Below are 20,642 nucleotides of genomic sequence, written 5' to 3' on the forward strand. Positions count from 1 at the left end.
TATGCTGACAAATATAAATGCATTTGGTAACATAAAATCAGTAAGGCAAAACTATAGTATTTATCTATATTATTTATCTTAATCAACTTTTAAGTGCATGATACCAAAAAATGGACTATAGTGGCTTTTAATGCAATTACATGACTATAAACATAGAAACATATTATATACTTTCTGCCATAAGATATCTTTTGGGGCACTACACTTTTAGAGCATTATCAGTTTACTAATCATATTACGAAAAATTTGCCAATCAGTTTCAATAATGAGCCTGGACTTGAATATAATAATGAATACCACGCACGCAGTTACCTTGTATAGTTTTCTTTCGATATCTCTCATGGCACTAAAATGATGCAGCCATACGTAATTATGACTATATCAGTTTAAATCGACCACCAACGCCGGAAGAATGCGGCAAATTTATGTCTTGTCTTGATAGTTTTATATGGCATCGCATTGTTATTGTTTAAAGGTCAGTATTTATTTTTTTTTCCATTATAAAATACAAATATTTTAATCGCAAGCATGGAACATCACAGTGAACAAGTAACATATATAGGTGAATGTTTTTCCTCATATTTTAGACCCAAAGTCTGGACTTCCTGCTTCATGCATGTAAACCTTATACTTATGTAAGGCTCCGTTATTTCATGGCTATATATATGAGGCCTTTTCTTTTACGTCGTATGCACAAAATTAATATAGTTGGATTATCCGTCTGGACGAATGATCCGTCTGACCGATCATTCCTCTGAATATAAACACACGACAAACTATCTATAGACGAACTATGTAGATGCATGAATATGTCAAAGAGAAGAGAATCGCGCGTTCAAAAAGTGCACGGGAATATTGAAAACGAATGTGCATGACGAGGAAATTATTTATATGTGCATGGTAAACGTAAACGCACAGAAGCCGTTTTATGGTTAATTTTCCGTAGTTCGTCCTTACCTCGTTTTCATACTAACAGACAGATGATGCGTCAAGACGAACTACCTATTCAAATTCGTCTAAATAAACGAACTATGCGGATAATTCATGTCAGTGACGGATACATTATCTATCTGTTTCCCTGTGTTTACACACAGACGAACTATCTTTCGCTTGCCCAAGTTCGTCCACCGATGATCCGTCCTTATAATTATAGTATAAAGCCCCTTACAGACGAGCAAGATTTCTTTGACAATTTTAATTGTTCGTCATTATACATCCAACTTGATTTTGAACAAGTGTACTTGTCATAGAAAAAGTTGTCAAAGTACATATTTCGCTCGCGTGTATGAGTCAACAAAGAAAACTTGTCAAAGTAATGTGAGCACTTGCATGCGTTTGACCAGCGGACTATTGTATTTTGCACTGGCAGCTAGCATGCATTAGCGCTGTACGGTTGACTGGTTTGGCGATAAAGAACTGCTTATGTTAAAAGAGAGTTTATTAAATATTAATTCGGAATCATAGATAGAAACAAGAAAAACACTGAATTACATTATTATGATACATTATATTCCTTACGATATTACATTATGCAGAATTGAAATTTTAAAATGGCGCCTGTTAGCGCGCTTACGTTTTCCGCTGTATATACGATTACATCGCTAACTGCAAACTAAATTGTCAAAGTAAACTTGTTGGCACGTTCACACGACAAAACTTGTCAAAGAAAGAATTTGTCATAGAATATTTGTTGGCTCGATGAATGTTGTTGCAACAATATTGTTATATTGTTGAATATATAGTTCCGTACTGCGCAATTCCTTGTCAGGTTTCCTTGACGGCCGTATACGTACATACGAGCATTTTTTCTTGTTGAAAAGCTGGCATGACTAGCTTTTGAACAAGGCTCCTTGTCAAGGAAAACTTGTTAATTGGAAATTAGCAAAAATATTTGGCAAGGAATTTGACCCATGATTATGGCCTCGACAATTCGTAGTGACAAATCTCGCACGAGGCCTCGAAAATGTTCACAAAAGTTTTTACGAACATTTAATATTTTTATACATTTTTGAATTTAGTATTTGTGCACTAGTCTTTAAAACAAACCATATACAGCTATACTCTTATATAATATAAAAGTTTAAAAAATTATTTAAAAATTCCAAACGGGAAAAAAGTCTAATTTTCAAACGTCTCGCAGCGGACTTAATATTTATTAAATTTTCTGAAATTGCGATACATTGCACAAAAGAGTCTAAACTTTCACCTCTTTAAATGAACTTGGATTTTCAACCACTCATTTTTTTTGCACAAGCGGTTAAAAATGAGGCTTTTACAAACCGTTCTCCCGCTTTACGAGGTTAATTTTTCTGCTAGTTTTTACTGTTAGATTAGCCAGATATTTTGATAAAATGATAGATTTTTGAACATTTTAAAATCTTCTAGTTATAGTTTTTTCTGATACAGGCCTGTAATTTTTTTCCTGTATACTGTTCGCAGTCAAGCTTGCACTTGCAAATTTCGATGCATCAAACTCCTGCGAGATGATCAGACTACTCATTTATTAATGCAGTTCCAATAATACAGAACCCTATAGAGCATGCATTGAATGTTTAAAGAGAAATAAACTGAAAAAACCTTACCGGCCCGAAAACCACACAGCCTAAAATTTCATACGCCATTTTGGGTTTTTACAAATAAACATGCCCGGGTAATTTTATCTTATCGACTGTCATAATTTATTAATACATATTTAAAATACATATAAATTATTATCTCAGTGTAATTTCTTATAATTATATGTGCGACGGAACAATAGAATTATAGCAATACATGCACACACATATAGTCGAAAAATGTCGTCACAAAGAAAGATAAACCTTATACTCTTACTACGAGAAAATAATTATGTAGCTGTGGTTTATTTTACAGATTGTCGAAGCTTTTTCCTCAGAAACCACCTTTCCGGGTATTGCATTACAACGGTGGGCAATTTGCGAGCGGCATCTCACCTGAATCATGCCTATAACTATGCAACGATGGGTGACAACTGTTTGGAAGATAATGCACAATTCCGTTATCTCAGTAATGAGAAATTACAAAACATAGAAAGTATGGCAATACTTATGTCTCCATATGGTAACCAGTATGAAAGGTGTTGGATAGTGTATTATATAGAAATAACTGTCACGAAACGGGATTACCTAAATTACCGGGAACACCGTTTAAAGCAAACGCCAGCTGGATCCTTAAGTTTTTACAACAGAACATCTGTACCAATTTGTGCTGAACCTAACTCAACAGCATATATAAAAAGAGAGAATTGCACTGAAAAACCACAACAAAAGTTTACTTTAGGTAAGTGAAAGTAATACACTTTATCACCCCACACATTACGCGACATTCATACAGAGCGCTTTTAAAACCTGTCTTCGCCATGTTTTTTATAAAATTCAAACAGTTAATAAAAACATTACTTGCCATAAAGAAAAAATAAGTTAAACTTCATTTTTGAGTGAATTAACTTGTAGGTACACCACGTAATTATTTAATACTGCAAAGCCTTCAGTCCGTTAACCCGAAGTTTTACACATTATACGCAGTTATTCATTTTACGCATTACGCGAAAAACCTGGGAACGATGATGCCGTAAAGAACAATCGAACGAAAGCATTTTCAGAATGACCTTTAATTGCTCATGCATAAACGTCCACTATTTCAAGGTTGTCATCAACTTTCTCTGTCGAAAACATGAGTTTACTGAATTAATATTATTAAATGCTTTACAGGATCAGTAACCAGGTATGGCGCCAAAACGAAAGACGTTCATTGCTCTTCAAAACAACTCATGGTGGTCAAGAGAGCAGATTATGGGGACTTTGACAAGGGTGGTAGATTTGATTATTCTGCAGGAACATCTTTTAAATGCACCAAACTTACCAACTGCAAAGTGAAATCTTTTTGTAATGGAAACAGATCTTGTAGTATAATTTTTGACGATAATTTCTTAGCACCAGAATATTGTTCCGGCGCCGAAAAACAGATTTTTACTGAGTATACTTGTACGGATTCCTACAAATCACCTATGTTTTCAGGTATAGTGCGCAATAACAATTATTACGTCGACCGTTAAACTTGCCATGCACTAGCTGGGTTGTTCACAAATAATTTTACTCTCGACAAGATAAATTATAGAAGCCCCTTGTGCCTATATTACAATTACAATTACACCCTTGTGTATTACAATTTTATTATATCATATTAGACATAACTCTACACCAAATCTTGACAAGCCAAATCTGTAACTAAATGTACATTAAATAAAAACCAGACCTTGCACCACTCGGTTTGATGCAGCTTCTTATTTTTTTCACAATCTTTAGCACTCGATGTAAGATTAACAAAGTTATACAAAGGTTTCATTGAAGTACACGACGGCTCAACTTCGTGGAAAGTTTATGATGAAAATTGGGATAAAGTTCGCCGTAACATGCTGTGTAAACACTTGGGGTTTGAAGTGAATGGAAACAATGAATTGATTTCACTAGATATTCCCAGTGGGGAGAAAATTGCCAAGGGAGATGTCATGTGTTACTCTACTCGCTCAAACGAAACATCATGCTGTACGCATCTTCAGTCTTACACAACCACTTCAAGTACATCAATTCCAAATGTAAATTGTAAGTAGAGTCAAGGAGATAACTTAATCATATATTTATCAACAAAGCAAATTGCCTCATAATAATAGTGGTCTAATAACCAGGTAAATAATGTGCCAACCTCGTACCATAGACAATTGTACCATAGACAATTGTCTTTTGGATAGTCTATGCTCGTACCCATGCAGGGTAATTTCGCTGTGTTTTCGTTCCTACATAGGTAAGACATTATGGACATATTTGACAACAACAACGACAACAGCAACAACGACGACAACAACAAAAAACAACAACAAAAAACAACAACAACAATTAACAACACTTCCTGGTCCAAAAAAATTATTATGATAATAATAAATATTCATTATAGAGAAAATATTCGCGTAGTTTCAACATGCGTAGTGGTAGGTGGACTTAGCAATACGAAAAAATCCCTTTTCCTACAGCAAATAAAAACAAATTTGTCGTAAATTCGATATTTGGTTTTATTTGGAATCAATATTAAACTGTTAAAACATAAATGAAAAAAATTATAGTTCAAAACCTCGTGATGTTATGAGTTATGAATTACTTACTTGTTACTTGTGCGTCCACCAAACATATTGTAGGTTAGACAGGTTTAGCCCCTGACTTAATGACTTGAGCTTCTCTACCTCTGTCTATTTTTCTGTAGGTCAGATATGCGATAAACCGATAATTACTGGCCAAAACACGTTTCCAAAACCCACATTTTCAGGAAATGGGACCAGTGATTACACTCTGGCTAGGATGGACAAACGCGGTTGGTGTTCAGGGAATGGAGACGAGTATTTAGAAATCGACCTTCAGAAGGAATACAACATTTTCCAGATTGTGGTTGCGGCGGATGAAAACCAAGCAAAGTGGAGTGGTTCATATTCCTTGAAATACAGTCGTAACACATCGTATGAAAACAGCATAAAGGTATTCAATGTCGGACTGCTATTCCATATTTTCCAGATAAAATGCATAAGGGTTTGAAGACTTTAGTTATTGCATATTGACCTAAAATGATAAAAAATATTACGTTGTGTGTTATGTCCTATTATTTGCATTAATAACATGCCGAATTATAGAAAGTTAAATAAATGTTTATTAACAAGAAAACTAAAGAATGGCAAACAAAAGCCCTATGACAACGGCATTCGCTCAAATATAGCATAAATTATATCGCGCATGTTCCATATGCTATAATCAATATAATTTATCACATAACTTCCACTATAACTACGATGTCGTATCACTCGTATGCTTATATAAGCAACTATTCTCATGACATATTTTCCTGTTTCAGATAACTGGGAATAAAAATGGTTATCAAGCGGCGTCAACTTTCGTTGATATTCGTAATGTGCGTTACATAAAGATAGAATCGACTGACAAGCAGGAATTTTGTCTTAGAATTGAACTTTGTGAACCGAGTAGGTATTTTTAGCAGAGAATAGAGCAACTGCATGATTATTATTATTATTACGGGCCTGATGCTTTTCGAGTGACTTGCATCTGTGCGTAAAACATACACCCATGCAGGTCCGTAGCTAGACCACAAGGGGGGGGGGTTGCATATTCATGTTTACATATTTTATAGGAAAAAATAGAGCAACTGATTATTTATATTACGGGCCTGATGCTTGCTGAGTGACTTGCATTTGTGCGTAAAACATACACCCAGGACCGTAGCTAGACTGCAAGGGGGGTTGCATATTCATATAAGCAAGTTTACATATCATATAGGAGCAATATAGCTTTCTAAAGAAATCGGTCACGCATAAGACGAGAATATGAATATGCACCCCATCCCATGCAAATAAGCTTCTATAGCTACGGCCCTGGCTGCACCTGCGGTTTAATCTATGTTATTTTTCACATTCCTCGGTTTTCTTTGTTCTTGTCATTTGTTATATTATAAATGCAACCACGCCAATGTGAAAATAAGTACGTTACTTTGAGGCACTTCGGGGATGTGTGTTTATTCACATATCCCCTCGTTCCCTCAAAATTACCTACATATATTTATCCAAACCGTATTTGCAGGGGATGCAGTTACGACTTAGCCAGTAGTGGTATTGGTAGTGTTGGTGGTGTTGGGTGTCTCAATTGGCGTGTTTTTCGCTCTAGTTGCAATTTTAGTTGTTGCTGCTGTCATAATCATCAAGCGAAGGTAAGGGAAAATTAATAGAGTTTCTGGAAATAATTGTCGTACTTGCAAAGTTTTTCGCTCACTCTCTTTTGTGCTTACCCTCAGGCGAGCTCAAAAGCAGGAAACGAACGTAGAAATGTTCTCGGTAGAATACCAGGATAACGAAAGCGATGATTTTGAAAGCTACGCAAGTGAAGACAAGTTTTTTGGATCAAACGGGTGCGCGGGAACTGGTAGCAATGAAAGAATCTATTTAAATGAGAGCAGTGGTAAGCCGTAATGATAGCTAGTGTGCTGGCCACATAAGTGAAATTACACATTTACACCATGCATGGTTCTATTAGAATAGTTTTAGGAAAACGCAAAACTTTTCATCATTTGAATCTGATTCTAAAAACTATATGTTTGAATACATCAAAAATGCAATTTTTCACATTTTCACTAGTTGTCAATTTTACTGATTTTACACATTTATTTTTATTTTTGCTCTTTTCACATTCAGTGTTAAATAAGCAAAAACGATAGACCACGCTTACTGAAAACATCTAGTTCAGTACGGGAACTGCAGTGATATTTTGATTTGAGCTAATATAACGTAGCCGCCCAATTAAGCCTCTAGCGACGGCCCTGTCTGCAACTAAATACATGCACATTAGAATAAAAACTAGACCTGTACCATTCGGTTTGATGCAGCTTCTTATTTTATTTACAATCTTCAATTCTATTCACAACTTCAGTGCTGGAACTGCAGTGATATTTTTTAGTAGCCGTATACAAGGAAACCAGGGGGGTGACAAATATGTAAATGAATGTTATATTCCTATTCTTAACACCTACTGACTAAAGACCGCAAATTTGTTTTATAATGTCCCGTTTATAACCAAAGAGAATTACAAAATAATATACGAATCTTCATCTCTACATACTAATGTGCCGGAGACTTTATACCCATAATACAGTATTGTAGTGAATTGTCAAGATATAACTGAAATACTCGTACATTCTTATTTGCACAACTTTGAAGGAAATGCTAAAGAAAACAGACATCCACCAGTCTCCTTGGCAGAATTTTTGCACTACGTTAATGAACTAAAAGCTAACGATAACTATATGTTTGGCAATGAATACAATGTAAGTATCGGACATTGAGAAATATCCTTCGGAGAAATGATACTCCAATTTTATTAACCGATTTATCAGTTGCATGGATTCCTTTCAAACGATCGGGCTCTACTTTAATTCAGTTTATAAAGCTGGTCAGGAGAATATCGACCCGAAATATTAATTGGTATTACGTGCAGCATGCGAAGTAAGGATTAAAAAAAACAAAATATTCGAACCGAGAACTTGTAAACAAGAAACTTGGCAAATTGAATGCTCAAAATACGTACATTTTTCTGCCTTTAGACATAATTTTCATGCTCAATTTGCTACTCTCTTGGTTATATCTTCTTGTATACGTATAAATTATACTGTTTAATAAACCATACTGTAATTTCTGTATGTAAAGAAAATTTATCTTTCTACAACAGGATTTACCAAAAGATTTTACCACATCTTGGGAAGTGTCAAAAAGGCCGTTCAATAAAGACAAAAACAGATATGGAAATATTGTCACATGTATTGTATAAAATTCCGTATCGTCCATATACAGTACATAACCTATTGCACCGCATATAAGCGCCCTCCAGATATAGGCGCTGCTTATATGCGGGGAATAGGGTAGATAAAATTTTTATTAATGTATAATTAGCAGCAATGACAATTATAGTAATGTTGAAAAATATGTGATTTTATATATATTTTTTTATATCAGATTTCCTGATCAATTTTGTATAATTCCAGATGATTATTGTCGTGTTGTTCTCTCTGGAGATGAAAATGAAGATTACATTAACGCTAGCTACATTGACGTAAGTTTCTCATGAAATTTTAAATATGAATTAATGTACTAAAAATTAATGGTTAAGGAAAAGATACATATACGCTACTTTAAATCTTCAAAATTTTGTTCCTACAATCCTGGTCAAAACATTGACGACACTCAGTGTTAATTGACACTATACAGTCAGTAGTCATGGAATATATTTCAAAATTCTCCCCCTTTCCCCCCACAAATCAATGTTGAGTGATGTGCAAAACTGATTCAAGCATTTAGCATGGTTATGATTAGGGGGCAAGGGGTAAATCGACACAGAAATGTCGATGTTTTGCGTAAAAAAACTACAAATCATTTAGAGTGTTGTCAATGGTTTTGGCCAGGATTGTAGCTCGCTTCATGTTCTCCTTATTAAATCCACATGACATTGCATGGAATGAAGCGTGAATACATTTTTTTCATGTTTTTACGTGTAATATTCAAGACTAAGAAATATTGTAGATTACCGTAACACTTGTGTTTCGGTTGTTTCATCAAATGTTACCCCATGTTTGTTCACGTATGGTATGGGAACATCTGCGAAAAATTGTTTCCCGGAACTTTTTCACTGGGAACAATGCCTCTGCCACAACTTTCTAACTTCGACCAGCGTCAAAGATCGCTGAGTAGCATTAATGTTAAATTTATTTTTCCTTCAGGGAATGAGTGCAAATTCCTATATAGCATGCCAAGGTCAGCAACACTGGTTAATATTTATACAGATAGTTAGGGAAATCTAGCACGAGAACGTAAACGTCAAAGAGGCCGTGAAAATGGCGAATAACTGGCGTGTCGCGTCCATATTAATTTTGGACATGCCCCGCCATTTATTCGCCATTTTAAAGCCGCGTCTTTGACGTTCACGTCCTTGTGCTGAGCTGAACCTGTCTACTATCCCACGAAAAGCAGTACATAGGTACAAATTTATGACATCTCATTATCTCCCCCAGGCCCAACCCCAGTTACAGTGAATGATATGTGGAAAATGGTTTGGGAGCAGCGCAGTTACTCTATTGTGATGGTAACTTCTCTCAACGAACTTGGAAACCGTAAGGTAAGTGAAGTGTAAAGCATCTAAGATACCTTTCAAGTTTTTGGTAGAATTATCCAACGAATAACTTGCTTCGTCAGTGGCATCTCTTAATTACAATTAGATACATCATACAATTATCTTAAGGTAGCCCGGATCAAATTACGTTAACACGAATCAAGATCTATTTGCGATAGAAGGGATTTGGTTGCTACTGTACTAATTTCCCGAAAAAGGATAATTGTTTGTACCTAGAATCTGTATTTTACAGCAAGTCCATTTAATCATACTGAGCCATAACTCAGTGCGAAACAAAACTCATGCACCGTCGGTCCGGATGAAAAATACCCTGCTTTTGAGGCCTCATGCATGGATGGCATTCTACATTCCAACCTGGCTCGCGCCAGATAAATAACATGTATGCATCAATTTTGTTTTAGCCTAAATGTGAGAAGTACTGGCCTGACGAAGGAAGTAAAATGTATGGAGATATTGAAGTAACGTTGGAGAAGACGGAAATATTTGCTTTCTCTGAAACACACACGTTACAAATTAGGAAGGTAAAATTAATACCTCATGTAGAGAATGTTTTGTTATTTTTGACAGAATATAATTTGATGCACATTGAAAACTATACGCAACTTACTGGCAATATTCGATCTTCATTTAAAATTGCAAACACTTTTCTACTCATTTTTCCTAAAATATTATCGATACTCTCACAAATAACCGCCCAAGTAAACTTTGTAACGAAAGTAGTAAATGGCACTTGCTTAGTTAAAAATATACTTTCGGTTTAAAATAGAAAATTAAAATAACTGGTGAACAGTGCGAAAAACTCGCTCTGTAATATGTAAAATTTTCATACAAATTGCTTTTGTTTTAAATTAGATATGAGCATTCTTATGAGATCTGTAAAATCGGTGTTCGAATACTTTTGATCAGCACTGTAGTTAATGCGGGAATATTGGACAAAATTCTTAATATCAAAGTTACAAATGCGAATCGTTATGGTAAAAGGATTATGATATATATAACTAGCGTAAACAACCTTGATGATTGGTCTAAAACGAAATTCATTCTCGTTACACTGCATCACATCCTATATATTTAATTACTAGAAATACATTGCATGCAAAGTCCCCTCGCCTGAAGCAATAAACTTATATTTCCATCACTGAAATTCTATAATACTCGTTTCTGCTGAATGATCGAAGCCGTGCAAGTAAAATCCTATATCTTGGTACAATTATAAAGTCGACTCTCGAGCTATCATCGACTATAATCGTAATTCATTATAAATTGTGCTACGAATAGTTTTAAATACTACAATTTTTAGCGAAATTTCAATTCCTTTTTAAACAGATTGACCTTTAAAAATATATGCTTTCCCAATCAAAATCATTTTAACGAAATTGACGAATAAATTCAAAGAGGTGTCGTACGTTTGTTCATAAATCTACAAGTTAAACTACGAAATACTTGCATGCTTTAAAATACAAAATCTACCTATTTACCTGTTCAAAAACACTCCAAAAATGCTTTAAAATCGTAGATTTTTCACCATCTATTTGAATCAAAGTTTTTCTATCCGAAAGCACCATCTACTTTACATTTTAATCATTTTTACGAGTGAATTTTTCCGTATATTTTCAAAACCATTCAAATGAAAAATATTTTTAAAAAAGTTTTATAATTCAAAATATCAGTTATGCTGACGCGAACCAAAATTTTAATTTAGCCAATCGCACGCTTTCAAACGTTTGCTGGTTACCAGTTTTAACTCGTCTTAAATTCACGCATGCGCATAACTTACAAAAACGCCCAACGTCCATGACATAATGGCGGACAACTTTCATTTCGCATTTGCATTCCCGGGCGTAATCAAAATCTCCGGGCGGAATTAGTACCCTCGCCCGGTGCTTCGCACCGGCTCGGGGATTAATCCCTATTAGGGAGATTTAGCATGAGGACGTGAATGTCAAAGACGACGTGGGAATGGCGAGTAAATGGCGTGGCATGTCCATATTTGGGCGCATCACGCCATTTTTTTGCCATTGTCACGTCGTCTTTGACGTTCACGTCCTCGTGCTAAATCACCCTAATATTCACACACTCTTTAGGGCGACGAAAAACGAGAAGTCAGACATTACTACTTCAAATCCTGGCCTGATCACAGCGTCCCAAAATATCCTACAGAGCTCCTAGCTTTTAGAAATCATTACAGGACCCATCATGTGAAACAATCTGGACCTATCATCGTACACTGCAGGTGAAACTTATAGACGACATCGAAACGACTTGTAATTAAGAAATAGAAAACATTTTCCGCATTTCTATACAGTTATAGAAATACGCGTGGGAGTTTGGGATAACTCGAAATAACGTGGAAAAACTCGCCCTACGGGCTCGTTCTCCCACTAATTATTTCTCGTTCTCCCAAACTCCCAGTAGTGTTTCTATAACTGTAATCAAACACAGGAAAAAAGTTTTCTATTTCGTTTATAATATAACTCAATAAAAAGATTTTGTACAAATATTATAATTCGTATAAAACAATTTGTATAAAACAACGTAGAATAATAGAATTTTTTTGTTTATAGTGCTGGTGTTGGGAGAACCGGTGTCTTTATTGCTATAGATACCATTCTTGATAAACTCGACAAAGGTGTAGTGAATTGTATTGATGTGTTTGGAGAGGTTTCTTCAATGAGAGAACGAAGAATGAATATGGTGCAAACATTGGTATATGGGTGTAGTAATTTCATTTCTTACAAACTTTGCAAGTAACTGGCAAACATGCGAAATAATGAAAATCATCTTATAGCCGTTGTGTAGTTTTGAACGTTTTGACTGAAAAGCTGTTAAACAGACATTAATCATGCATATTATACAGTATGTAGGCATGCAAGAAATTAATTCACACTAGAAAAGCTATAATATGCTTCTAATATATGTGACCGATTTTTTCCCCAAGTCAAGGATCATTCCGTTGCGAACTCATTAAAGCACGGAACATTGATATAATTATTTCACACTTTACATATTCACTTCCTTTCTAGGCATGTGAAACTAAAAGAACTAAATAAATTTTACTAATCTTTTAATAAAGGAACAATATATATTTGTCTACGAAGCAATCATGGAGGCAATTGTATGTGGGATGAACGAAGTTGATTGCTGTAATATCAAAGAGGAGATTGGGAAACTTGCGGAAACTAAGCCCAGTGGTTTAACTGGTTTTCAAGAGAAGTTTAAGGTGTGTTTGTCAGTTTATGGTTAACTAGGCATGTTTGTCTTATGCCAATGAATAAAAGAGTATCAGGATGCCACATGCAAATGTGAATGAATTTGTATCGATGGATGCACAGTGAATTGCGGGTAATATGAAGTTTGATACAACAAATTGAGGAAATAGTGGAAATATTTACTTATTGCATGTCTTTATTACATTGTAATCTTCATAAAACTATTGTATCTTGCCATCTTGATCGATCAACCGTCCTTTCCGTTATTACTATAAAAATGCATGCGTTCAATGTTCTTATAGCTACATGTAATTAATTCATAAAAAAAAGGAATATGACATCAAACATCGGACGATGCTCTGCTGTTTCGATCGAAATAATATCACGAAAGTGTTATAAATTGGTCGAGATATCTAGCTGAGTGAGTTGCCAGGAATAAACCTATTTAGTTAAAAATACGACGGCAATGAAATTTTTTAAAAATGCGAACTATGAAAACTTCCATACAATTTCCAAGTAGCATCCATACTATGTCCATAACGTGCATTTTAAAAAAAAATTCGAGTGTTGTTTTCAGGAAAACCGAGTTATCCTTCACTATAGTGCCACGCATAAATTATTGTTCCGTATTGTATATATATTTATATATATAACGTTGGTATTTACAATAATTTCATCTTGTTAGACGTTGGAAAAAGTGTCACCAATTCTTACTCCAGATGAATGCATTGCTGGATTACTTGAGGAAAATGGCAAAAAAAATCGTGTTGAAAATGTCTATCCAGGTATTGTGAAATTCGCTATAACTAACACACACAGTCTCGTGCAATCACTTCATTGAATGTACTTTCTTCAAAGATCCTGTCGGGCCTGATTTTTATATCATGTCACCGGCACTCGGCGATGTACTGCATGTCTGTAGCACGTGACGCAAATATTTTGTTTAAATTAATAAAGCATTCATTCTCCATTTTCTCAAGAGGCCTATCGTTGATTGTTGGTATTAACTAAGTTCTTTAATCACCGAATAAATCTTTGCACATTCTATTTAGGGGAAGGCAATCGTGTTACACTGGAATACTTGGATGGTGTTCAAAATTCAGATTATATCAATGCTGTTTTTGTTGATGTACGTCATACAACGCACACGGTCAAAGGATAACTATATTTTATCAGTCTTGCAATATAACTACTAGCTACTAGTTTATACAAAATTTACCAACTTCGCACGGCGATAGTTTTCAAACTTTACAATATTTCGTTTATTTAGTTTAATGGGGGAATGGTCCATTATAAGTAAGAGTTTTGCAAATAAGAAACTCACGTGCATGAGCTAAACATAGCTAATTAGTAATGATTTTTGTTTTGAAATTATATAGTTTACATTAATTACCAACAATGATGCCAATGGTGCATGCTATATTGAAGATTTAGGTTCTGTTTGACAAAACGACATTTAGTGGAATATACTTATTATTTTACCGTGGTAGCTAGCTGGCTTATTCAATTCCATGACAACAATTCCATTGTCTTACAAACATTTGTTTTCATTTTGTCATATAGAGTTACACTACAAGAAATCATTTTATCGCGACGCAAAGTCCTCTTCCTAACACAATCAACGACTTCTGGCGACTGGTTTATTCGCAAAAATCATCCACGATTGTCTTGTTAAATAGCTTACAAGATGGAACGGTAAGCCGGGGTGAACGGGGGTGGATATGTTTATATATTTTGCTCTGCCACGGACGGATTTATTTTGTACGCATTCGTGTTTTCTTCAAAAGAAATCCGTCGGGCATAACAGAATATTTGAATATTCACCTCGCCCATATCCCTCCAATTATCGAGCTAGTTTTGGCCCCTGGCTATCCCGAAAACTTTGTTTTCATATCGGCGATGTTCTACGATACTCTTCATCGTGAACAATAAAGATCATTTTTAATGGACAAATAATTCTGTATTCATTCAAAGTATCAATCCAATTACAATAGACAACACCGATGCATTACGTTATAATTATGATAACGAACCAGGCTTTCGCGGCCACCATTTTTAAATGCTTAACTAGGCCTGTACAAAAGACATGCCTAAAAATTTCAGTAATTTGGATGATATGCTTGATGTTAAGTTCGTTACAAGCGCTATTCTCCGGTCTCGAACAACTGGACACCATGCATAGAGGCCTAGTTGTTATATTGTTATATTCTTATATTCGCTTCATTTGATATTTTAGGCATTCCCGATATTTTGGCCAACGACTATGAAAGAAAAGCCAATTCAGTATGGTTCTTTAACGGTGCAATTCAATTCTGAATGGGAATCTAATGGGATATGGACTAGAGAATTCGTCATATCACCTTATCCGGTGTGTATTCCTTGGCTATACCTTCCACCTGTGGTTTACGGGTGGGGAGGTTAAGCAGGGGATTACATAATTATACTGTTCAGCATCAAATGTGGTAAAACAACTGCCTAGAATAGACAAAACACTGCTCGAAAAACACTGATTTTAGGCAGTTGTTATACCACATTTGATGCTAAGTTGTTTGAAGACACCGCCGCGCTGCTCCTTGATTATATTGGAAATTATACTGTTCTATTTATATTTGAATGTGCGAGTAACTATTTATACAGTTACGACCTTGTGCTTTTGTTCGGAACAGGATTTACAAGATTGTCGTGAAGTTAAAATATTCCATTACACAAAATGGCCGCACCATGGTGTACCACGCCACACAGAAAGCGTCGTTAATCTATTGTCATTGGTTGAAAATTCCTGGGAGAGTGATAATCAAGGACCAATAATTGTTGCATGCAGGTGACAATCTATATTTGATATTATTCAGTAACTCCCTACACTGCAAACTCTTTAACACTTAATGAGATTTTTTCCTTTCTTTTAAGCTACGTTATCTTGCTTTAAGAACTATTTTTTTGGTATAATTTTTTTCTTAATACAAGGTTATTTGTCTTACTCAGAAAAAATAACTGCATGCCTTTCACAATGGCAAAATCTACTTTTAAGATTCTAATTGTATATATACTTAAAACTAGTATTTTTTGCTTGAAACAAGTTTTAGAAAAATTGCATGCATGCAGTACGCGAGTTAGCTGGTGTTTCAGACTTCAACGTTCCAGAAGAATTATGAACACAAAGCACATGCCTATAACTTTTATATCGTTTGTTTTTTAGTGATGGTGCTGGACGTACCGGAACATTCATTGCCATCTCAAACCTGCTTGAACGAATGAAAGTTGACCAGAAAGTTGATGTCTTTCAGGCAATTAAAATCATTAGAGGATCACGACCACAATTTGTTGAAAATTCGGTAAGAATATATTTTTTTCTCCTTGCTCCTCTTCAGGAGGGGAGGGCTATGCGCGTTAGTAAGCTAACAAACCATATCTACAAACGACAAATTATTATTTTTCCTGTAATGAATCCCTCCGCTCTTGCAAGAGCACATATATATTGCAGCGGAATCGCAAAAGCGTAGTTTCGATTCCTGCCAGAGGACCTATATATGGTTGACTCATTTTTCCTTCAACTGTTCCTGGCTTGAATTTGAAGTGTGTATAATTAGTCCACTCGAAATTAGGACCCCTTAGTGTAAACCCTAGAATTTACGTGCATCGAGTGAAGTGCCAAAAATCAGAATTGCTTTACAACATGCTTTCTTTGCAACTTGCAATGTATTTCTACTCGTGAGGATTTCTAAAGTTGTCAAATACGAACATTTGTTACGATCTGCTAACCGGAAACGTTTTCTTAGCATTTCGAACACTCTTTACAAATAATTAATCCCTCAAAATTATAATTGCATAGCATTGATAGCAAGTCTCTATGAAAGTTTCTTAGACGTGTAACAGCGCCTTATAAATATAATGACTGATGATTAATTTTAAAGTATAATAGAGTAAATGTAGCCTATAATGACTTACATACGATTTATTGCAAATTTCTTTCTTAGAAACAATATAGGTTCTGCTATTTGGTAATAATGGCTTACCAGGATTCCTCTGCATGTGTGAAGACGTAAACCTGGCCGGAGGCGGGACGCATAAAATTAATGTGAATCACATACATCGATAAATGTCAGTTGGAATTCCTAATGGTTCTTTAATATAGCTACTGTAGCTAATTTGGGGCTTTAAAAATTATGTAGAAATGAAAGGAAATCCTGCCTAGCCTAAAACAGTGAACAGTAATAAAACCCGCAACGCTAACTTGCCCGCCATCTTTGAAGCCAATCATGAAGATAGTTTTTGGTTAGGGTTATCTCAGGTATGGTAGAGCACCTAGTGTCCAGACTCTTTACTTTTATTGCGCACTCACGTTTATCAAAAAGGTGCCGGCAAAAAATGACCACTAAACCGTTGATTTTTTGAACGTTTGAGTAATTATCCAGAAATGTCTATAGAACTGTGTGAAATACAATGATTTGCTAATTTTTAGAAAAATTGAAACAGAGTCACAAACTCAGTTTTTTGCTTAAATTTGTGGCTTCAACCAATTAGCTAGTATTAACACGCTCAACGTACTATAGGCGTTAGTGTTCCAGTTGATATATTACAGTTCACTGGCCATTTTTCTTGTATTTCCGTACACTAGACATACCGTAGTGGGTATATAGGTATTAATTTTCTAAATATTTATACTAGCTGTTATAATACATTTATATTAATTGTTATAATTTATAAATTTCAATCAGTGATTTGGGGTCATAGGTACTTTTATACTGCGGCAACGCAGTATATGATAATATAATGATAATAACAATAATAATATTAATAGCTGATAAAGAACTATAAATTAATATTAATTAATTTCCTAAATAATATATATGTCACACTATTGTAGCTTTATAGCTTAATTAACACAAACAATAAATCTTAGCTAAATGAAGTTCATGCTATCAGAACTAATTGCAAGTACATAAAAAACTTCTGGGGAACAATTAGTTACAAAAGTATAATACCAGCCCAATTACAGGTCAACCCATTGGAGGACTTCATCAATTATCCAATTCCATCTCACAATATACATAATTGAAAATGTCAATCTAATTCCTTCATCCACAAAAAATAATATGTTTTCAGTAAAACATTTGCCCATTTGACAGACAGAATTCGCAAACCACAATATATGGTTGCTTCCCACTACCATATGGTGATTAATTAGTGATTAATACAGTGATTAATTATTATATGCTCTACTCTCATTTTATGCTCCACTTTTCTGACCAATAACAACCATTGGTATATAACATGTGACAAATATGAATTTGTGAATTACTTGGACATGTCACAGCCCTTTCAATCACCACACCCTTAGGTAGGTATTGAAAAATACAAATCCTCTCCGACATAGCAGAACCAGGAGCTGGCCATAGGAGGCCTAACATGTGTCGCGCACACTACTGATTTAAATAATTATTATATAGGACTCTGTGACTTACCTTAACAACTGCAGTGTCATGATGAAACATATTAAATTGACCTTGTCCAACAATTTCTTATCAAGCCTGTATTTGTTTTAACTGCTGAACTGAAACTGATAATTCTGACAAGTTTTATTGCTCAACTTTATATGCTTTGTATTCTGTTTATGAAACAAGCTGCTTTAAAGAGCTTTTTATACAAATGCCAAGATTTTAGACCATGAATTCCACGTAATTTTGACTTTTGCAATCAATAATCAAAACTTGAGAAGTGAAGAACGTCCAGCGGCAATCCATGTTGTAAACAAGAGAAAATCGAGCTGTGATTGGCTAAAGAGATGTGATCGGCCAATCAAGTGGCAGCCATTATTCAAACGCGCCCGCGCTTTTTTTAAAAAAATGAAACTTAATTATAAAGTTTGAGAAAACGAAGGGGATATTATCATTATTATTGTTAGGGGTTTGTGGTTTCTTTTATACTCACTAACTGGGTATATGCCTTTATTATCATGGTTGTATTGGTGATATTTTTAAAATACCATTTTATATTATCTATCTCTATCCACCTTGTGAACAACCAGCCCAGCCCTGGTGATCGCACCCACCCATAGCTGGCTGGTGGCCTGCATCACAGGGTTGCCTGATTACTGAAAAAAGAAGCCAAACATTGTTGTAGTTGGCCCTTTGATTTCTTTGTTTCATCACCTCCTACAAAGTCACACTGAATTCACCCTGACCTACTAGGGTAGTAAAGTCTAAAAAATGCCTCTGGAGCAGTATGTTTTTCTGTTAGAAGTTCTTTACATTACTGTCTTGAACTTTTCAGTATTCTTGCACAGGGCATGCATAGGACACATCCAGAGATTGGGGGAAGGGGGGCACCAGCTCTCAAGGGCACTTTTGGTTAATAAAAAGGGCAGCTAAAATATGTATAGGGAGGATGGTTTGATTGCCAAAACTGCAGACACCACTAGTGTGGTTTATATTTATGCTCTGCAAAAAGATTTGTGCACATTTAAGTGGGCAGACTTAGGTAACAAAAAGGACAAAAATAAGGAATTTTTCATCACAAAATGGGCACTTTTGGTCCCTTAAGACCTATATGCGATTGTTCTTGCAGAGCCAAATCTTTAAGTGTTGGGTGTTTAAATAGGGTAACTAATTAGTTATAAAGCACACCCTTAAGTTTTAGTTAACCACTGCACAATTAGCGTTGATACTTCAGAAGGACACTTGATCTTTATTGAATTAGCTCAATGTGCAGGTTTAAAATCATCATAAGGTCACAAAATCAAATAAATCAAGATATAAAAGAAATAATATACATGAGGCAATTACAAATTTGTGAAACAAGCTTTAAAAATTGTCTGATCTTTGGATCATAAAAACAAAGTTTATAATGAATGAGACACTATCAGTATCAAGAAAACCTAGATATAATTGAATAAATGATTTTTAAAAATAAATTCAATTTTCTAAATTATTCATCATGTACAAAAATAATAATTGCAAAGTGTTAAATCAAGGTGGAAATATAAATCTATAATCTGCTGCAGCGCCTTAAACTTCAATTTTTCACAGCCCAAAGTATTAACTTTAGGCATTTTGAAAGTTCCAAGTAATTAAACAGGAAAGATTGCATGAAAAATCTAAATATATAGACCAATAGTAATTCTAAGTATTCAGGACACAAGATATATATAGGCAGTTCATATTGATTATTGTCATTATTACCAAAACAAATTTGTTCAATGTCACTCCAAAATTATTCATACAACAACAGCAGTGTGTGCATATCTTGCCTCAGACATTTCTGGTAGTTCTTCCCAAGAATACCTTTCAAAATTGAAACCTTCAACTGACTTTAGTTGCCCTTGGTCACTCCTTCCTCCAAGGACTACAATGTTGTTCTTGATAACAACTGCTGTACATCCCCACCTCCCACAAATCATTGATGGCAACATGATACTTTCTTCCGTCTTGACATTGTACATGATAACTGTATCCAATGTCTTGGCTTGTTTGCCAATGCCACCAATAACAATGATGCTGTCTTCCCATCTCACAGTTGCCATATCACTCACTTCATATGGAAATGGTGACAACTGTTTTAGCTCATTCTTCTTTATATTGTAAAGTATGACACTGCTGTGGCGACGCTTCCTATTGCCAGTTGTACTTCCACCAACTATCAACAAATTCTCATCAAATAATTCCATGCTGTGATTTTCTCTATGTTCTGGCAT

At 35.0% G+C, this 20,642-nt stretch overlaps 3 protein-coding genes and 1 long non-coding RNA gene across 4 annotated transcripts; 3 read left to right on the forward strand and 1 right to left on the reverse strand.

Moving 5' to 3' along the window:
• Positions 1-372: 372 nt before the first annotated feature.
• On the forward strand, positions 373-3,846 carry LOC114537444. The gene is made up of 3 exons (XR_003688585.1): positions 373-475; positions 2,872-3,297; positions 3,729-3,846. It is a non-coding gene; the product is annotated as an uncharacterized LOC114537444 (long non-coding RNA).
• An 88-nt stretch (positions 3,847-3,934) lies between these two features.
• On the forward strand, positions 3,935-6,051 carry LOC114537447. Its single transcript, XM_028558490.1, has 4 exons — positions 3,935-4,034; positions 4,323-4,619; positions 5,272-5,540; positions 5,911-6,051. Exons 1-4 carry the CDS (start codon positions 4,025-4,027, stop codon positions 6,049-6,051), a joined length of 717 nt encoding a protein of 238 aa, XP_028414291.1. The 5' UTR covers positions 3,935-4,024.
• A 658-nt stretch (positions 6,052-6,709) lies between these two features.
• On the forward strand, positions 6,710-17,327 carry LOC114537443 (receptor-type tyrosine-protein phosphatase S-like). Its single transcript, XM_028558487.1, has 18 exons — positions 6,710-6,777; positions 6,862-7,025; positions 7,781-7,887; positions 8,289-8,376; positions 8,602-8,669; positions 9,334-9,367; positions 9,625-9,728; positions 10,145-10,264; positions 11,828-11,976; positions 12,308-12,449; positions 12,817-12,963; positions 13,638-13,737; positions 14,005-14,081; positions 14,516-14,647; positions 15,189-15,320; positions 15,619-15,773; positions 16,149-16,284; positions 16,927-17,327. The coding sequence occupies exons 2-18, from the start codon at positions 6,893-6,895 to the stop codon at positions 16,993-16,995; spliced, it is 1,893 nt and encodes a 630-aa protein (XP_028414288.1). The 5' UTR covers positions 6,710-6,777; positions 6,862-6,892; the 3' UTR covers positions 16,996-17,327.
• A 2,838-nt stretch (positions 17,328-20,165) lies between these two features.
• Positions 20,166-20,642, reverse strand: LOC114537448 (kelch-like protein 40b). Its single transcript, XM_028558491.1, has one exon. The coding sequence runs from the start codon at positions 20,640-20,642 to the stop codon at positions 20,166-20,168; it is 477 nt and encodes a 158-aa protein (XP_028414292.1).

The sequence above is a fragment of the Dendronephthya gigantea genome, unplaced genomic scaffold, assembly GCF_004324835.1.
Source record: "Dendronephthya gigantea isolate DGI-Jeju-01 unplaced genomic scaffold, DenGig_1.0 000157F, whole genome shotgun sequence".
Lineage (NCBI taxonomy): Eukaryota > Metazoa > Cnidaria > Anthozoa > Malacalcyonacea > Nephtheidae > Dendronephthya > Dendronephthya gigantea.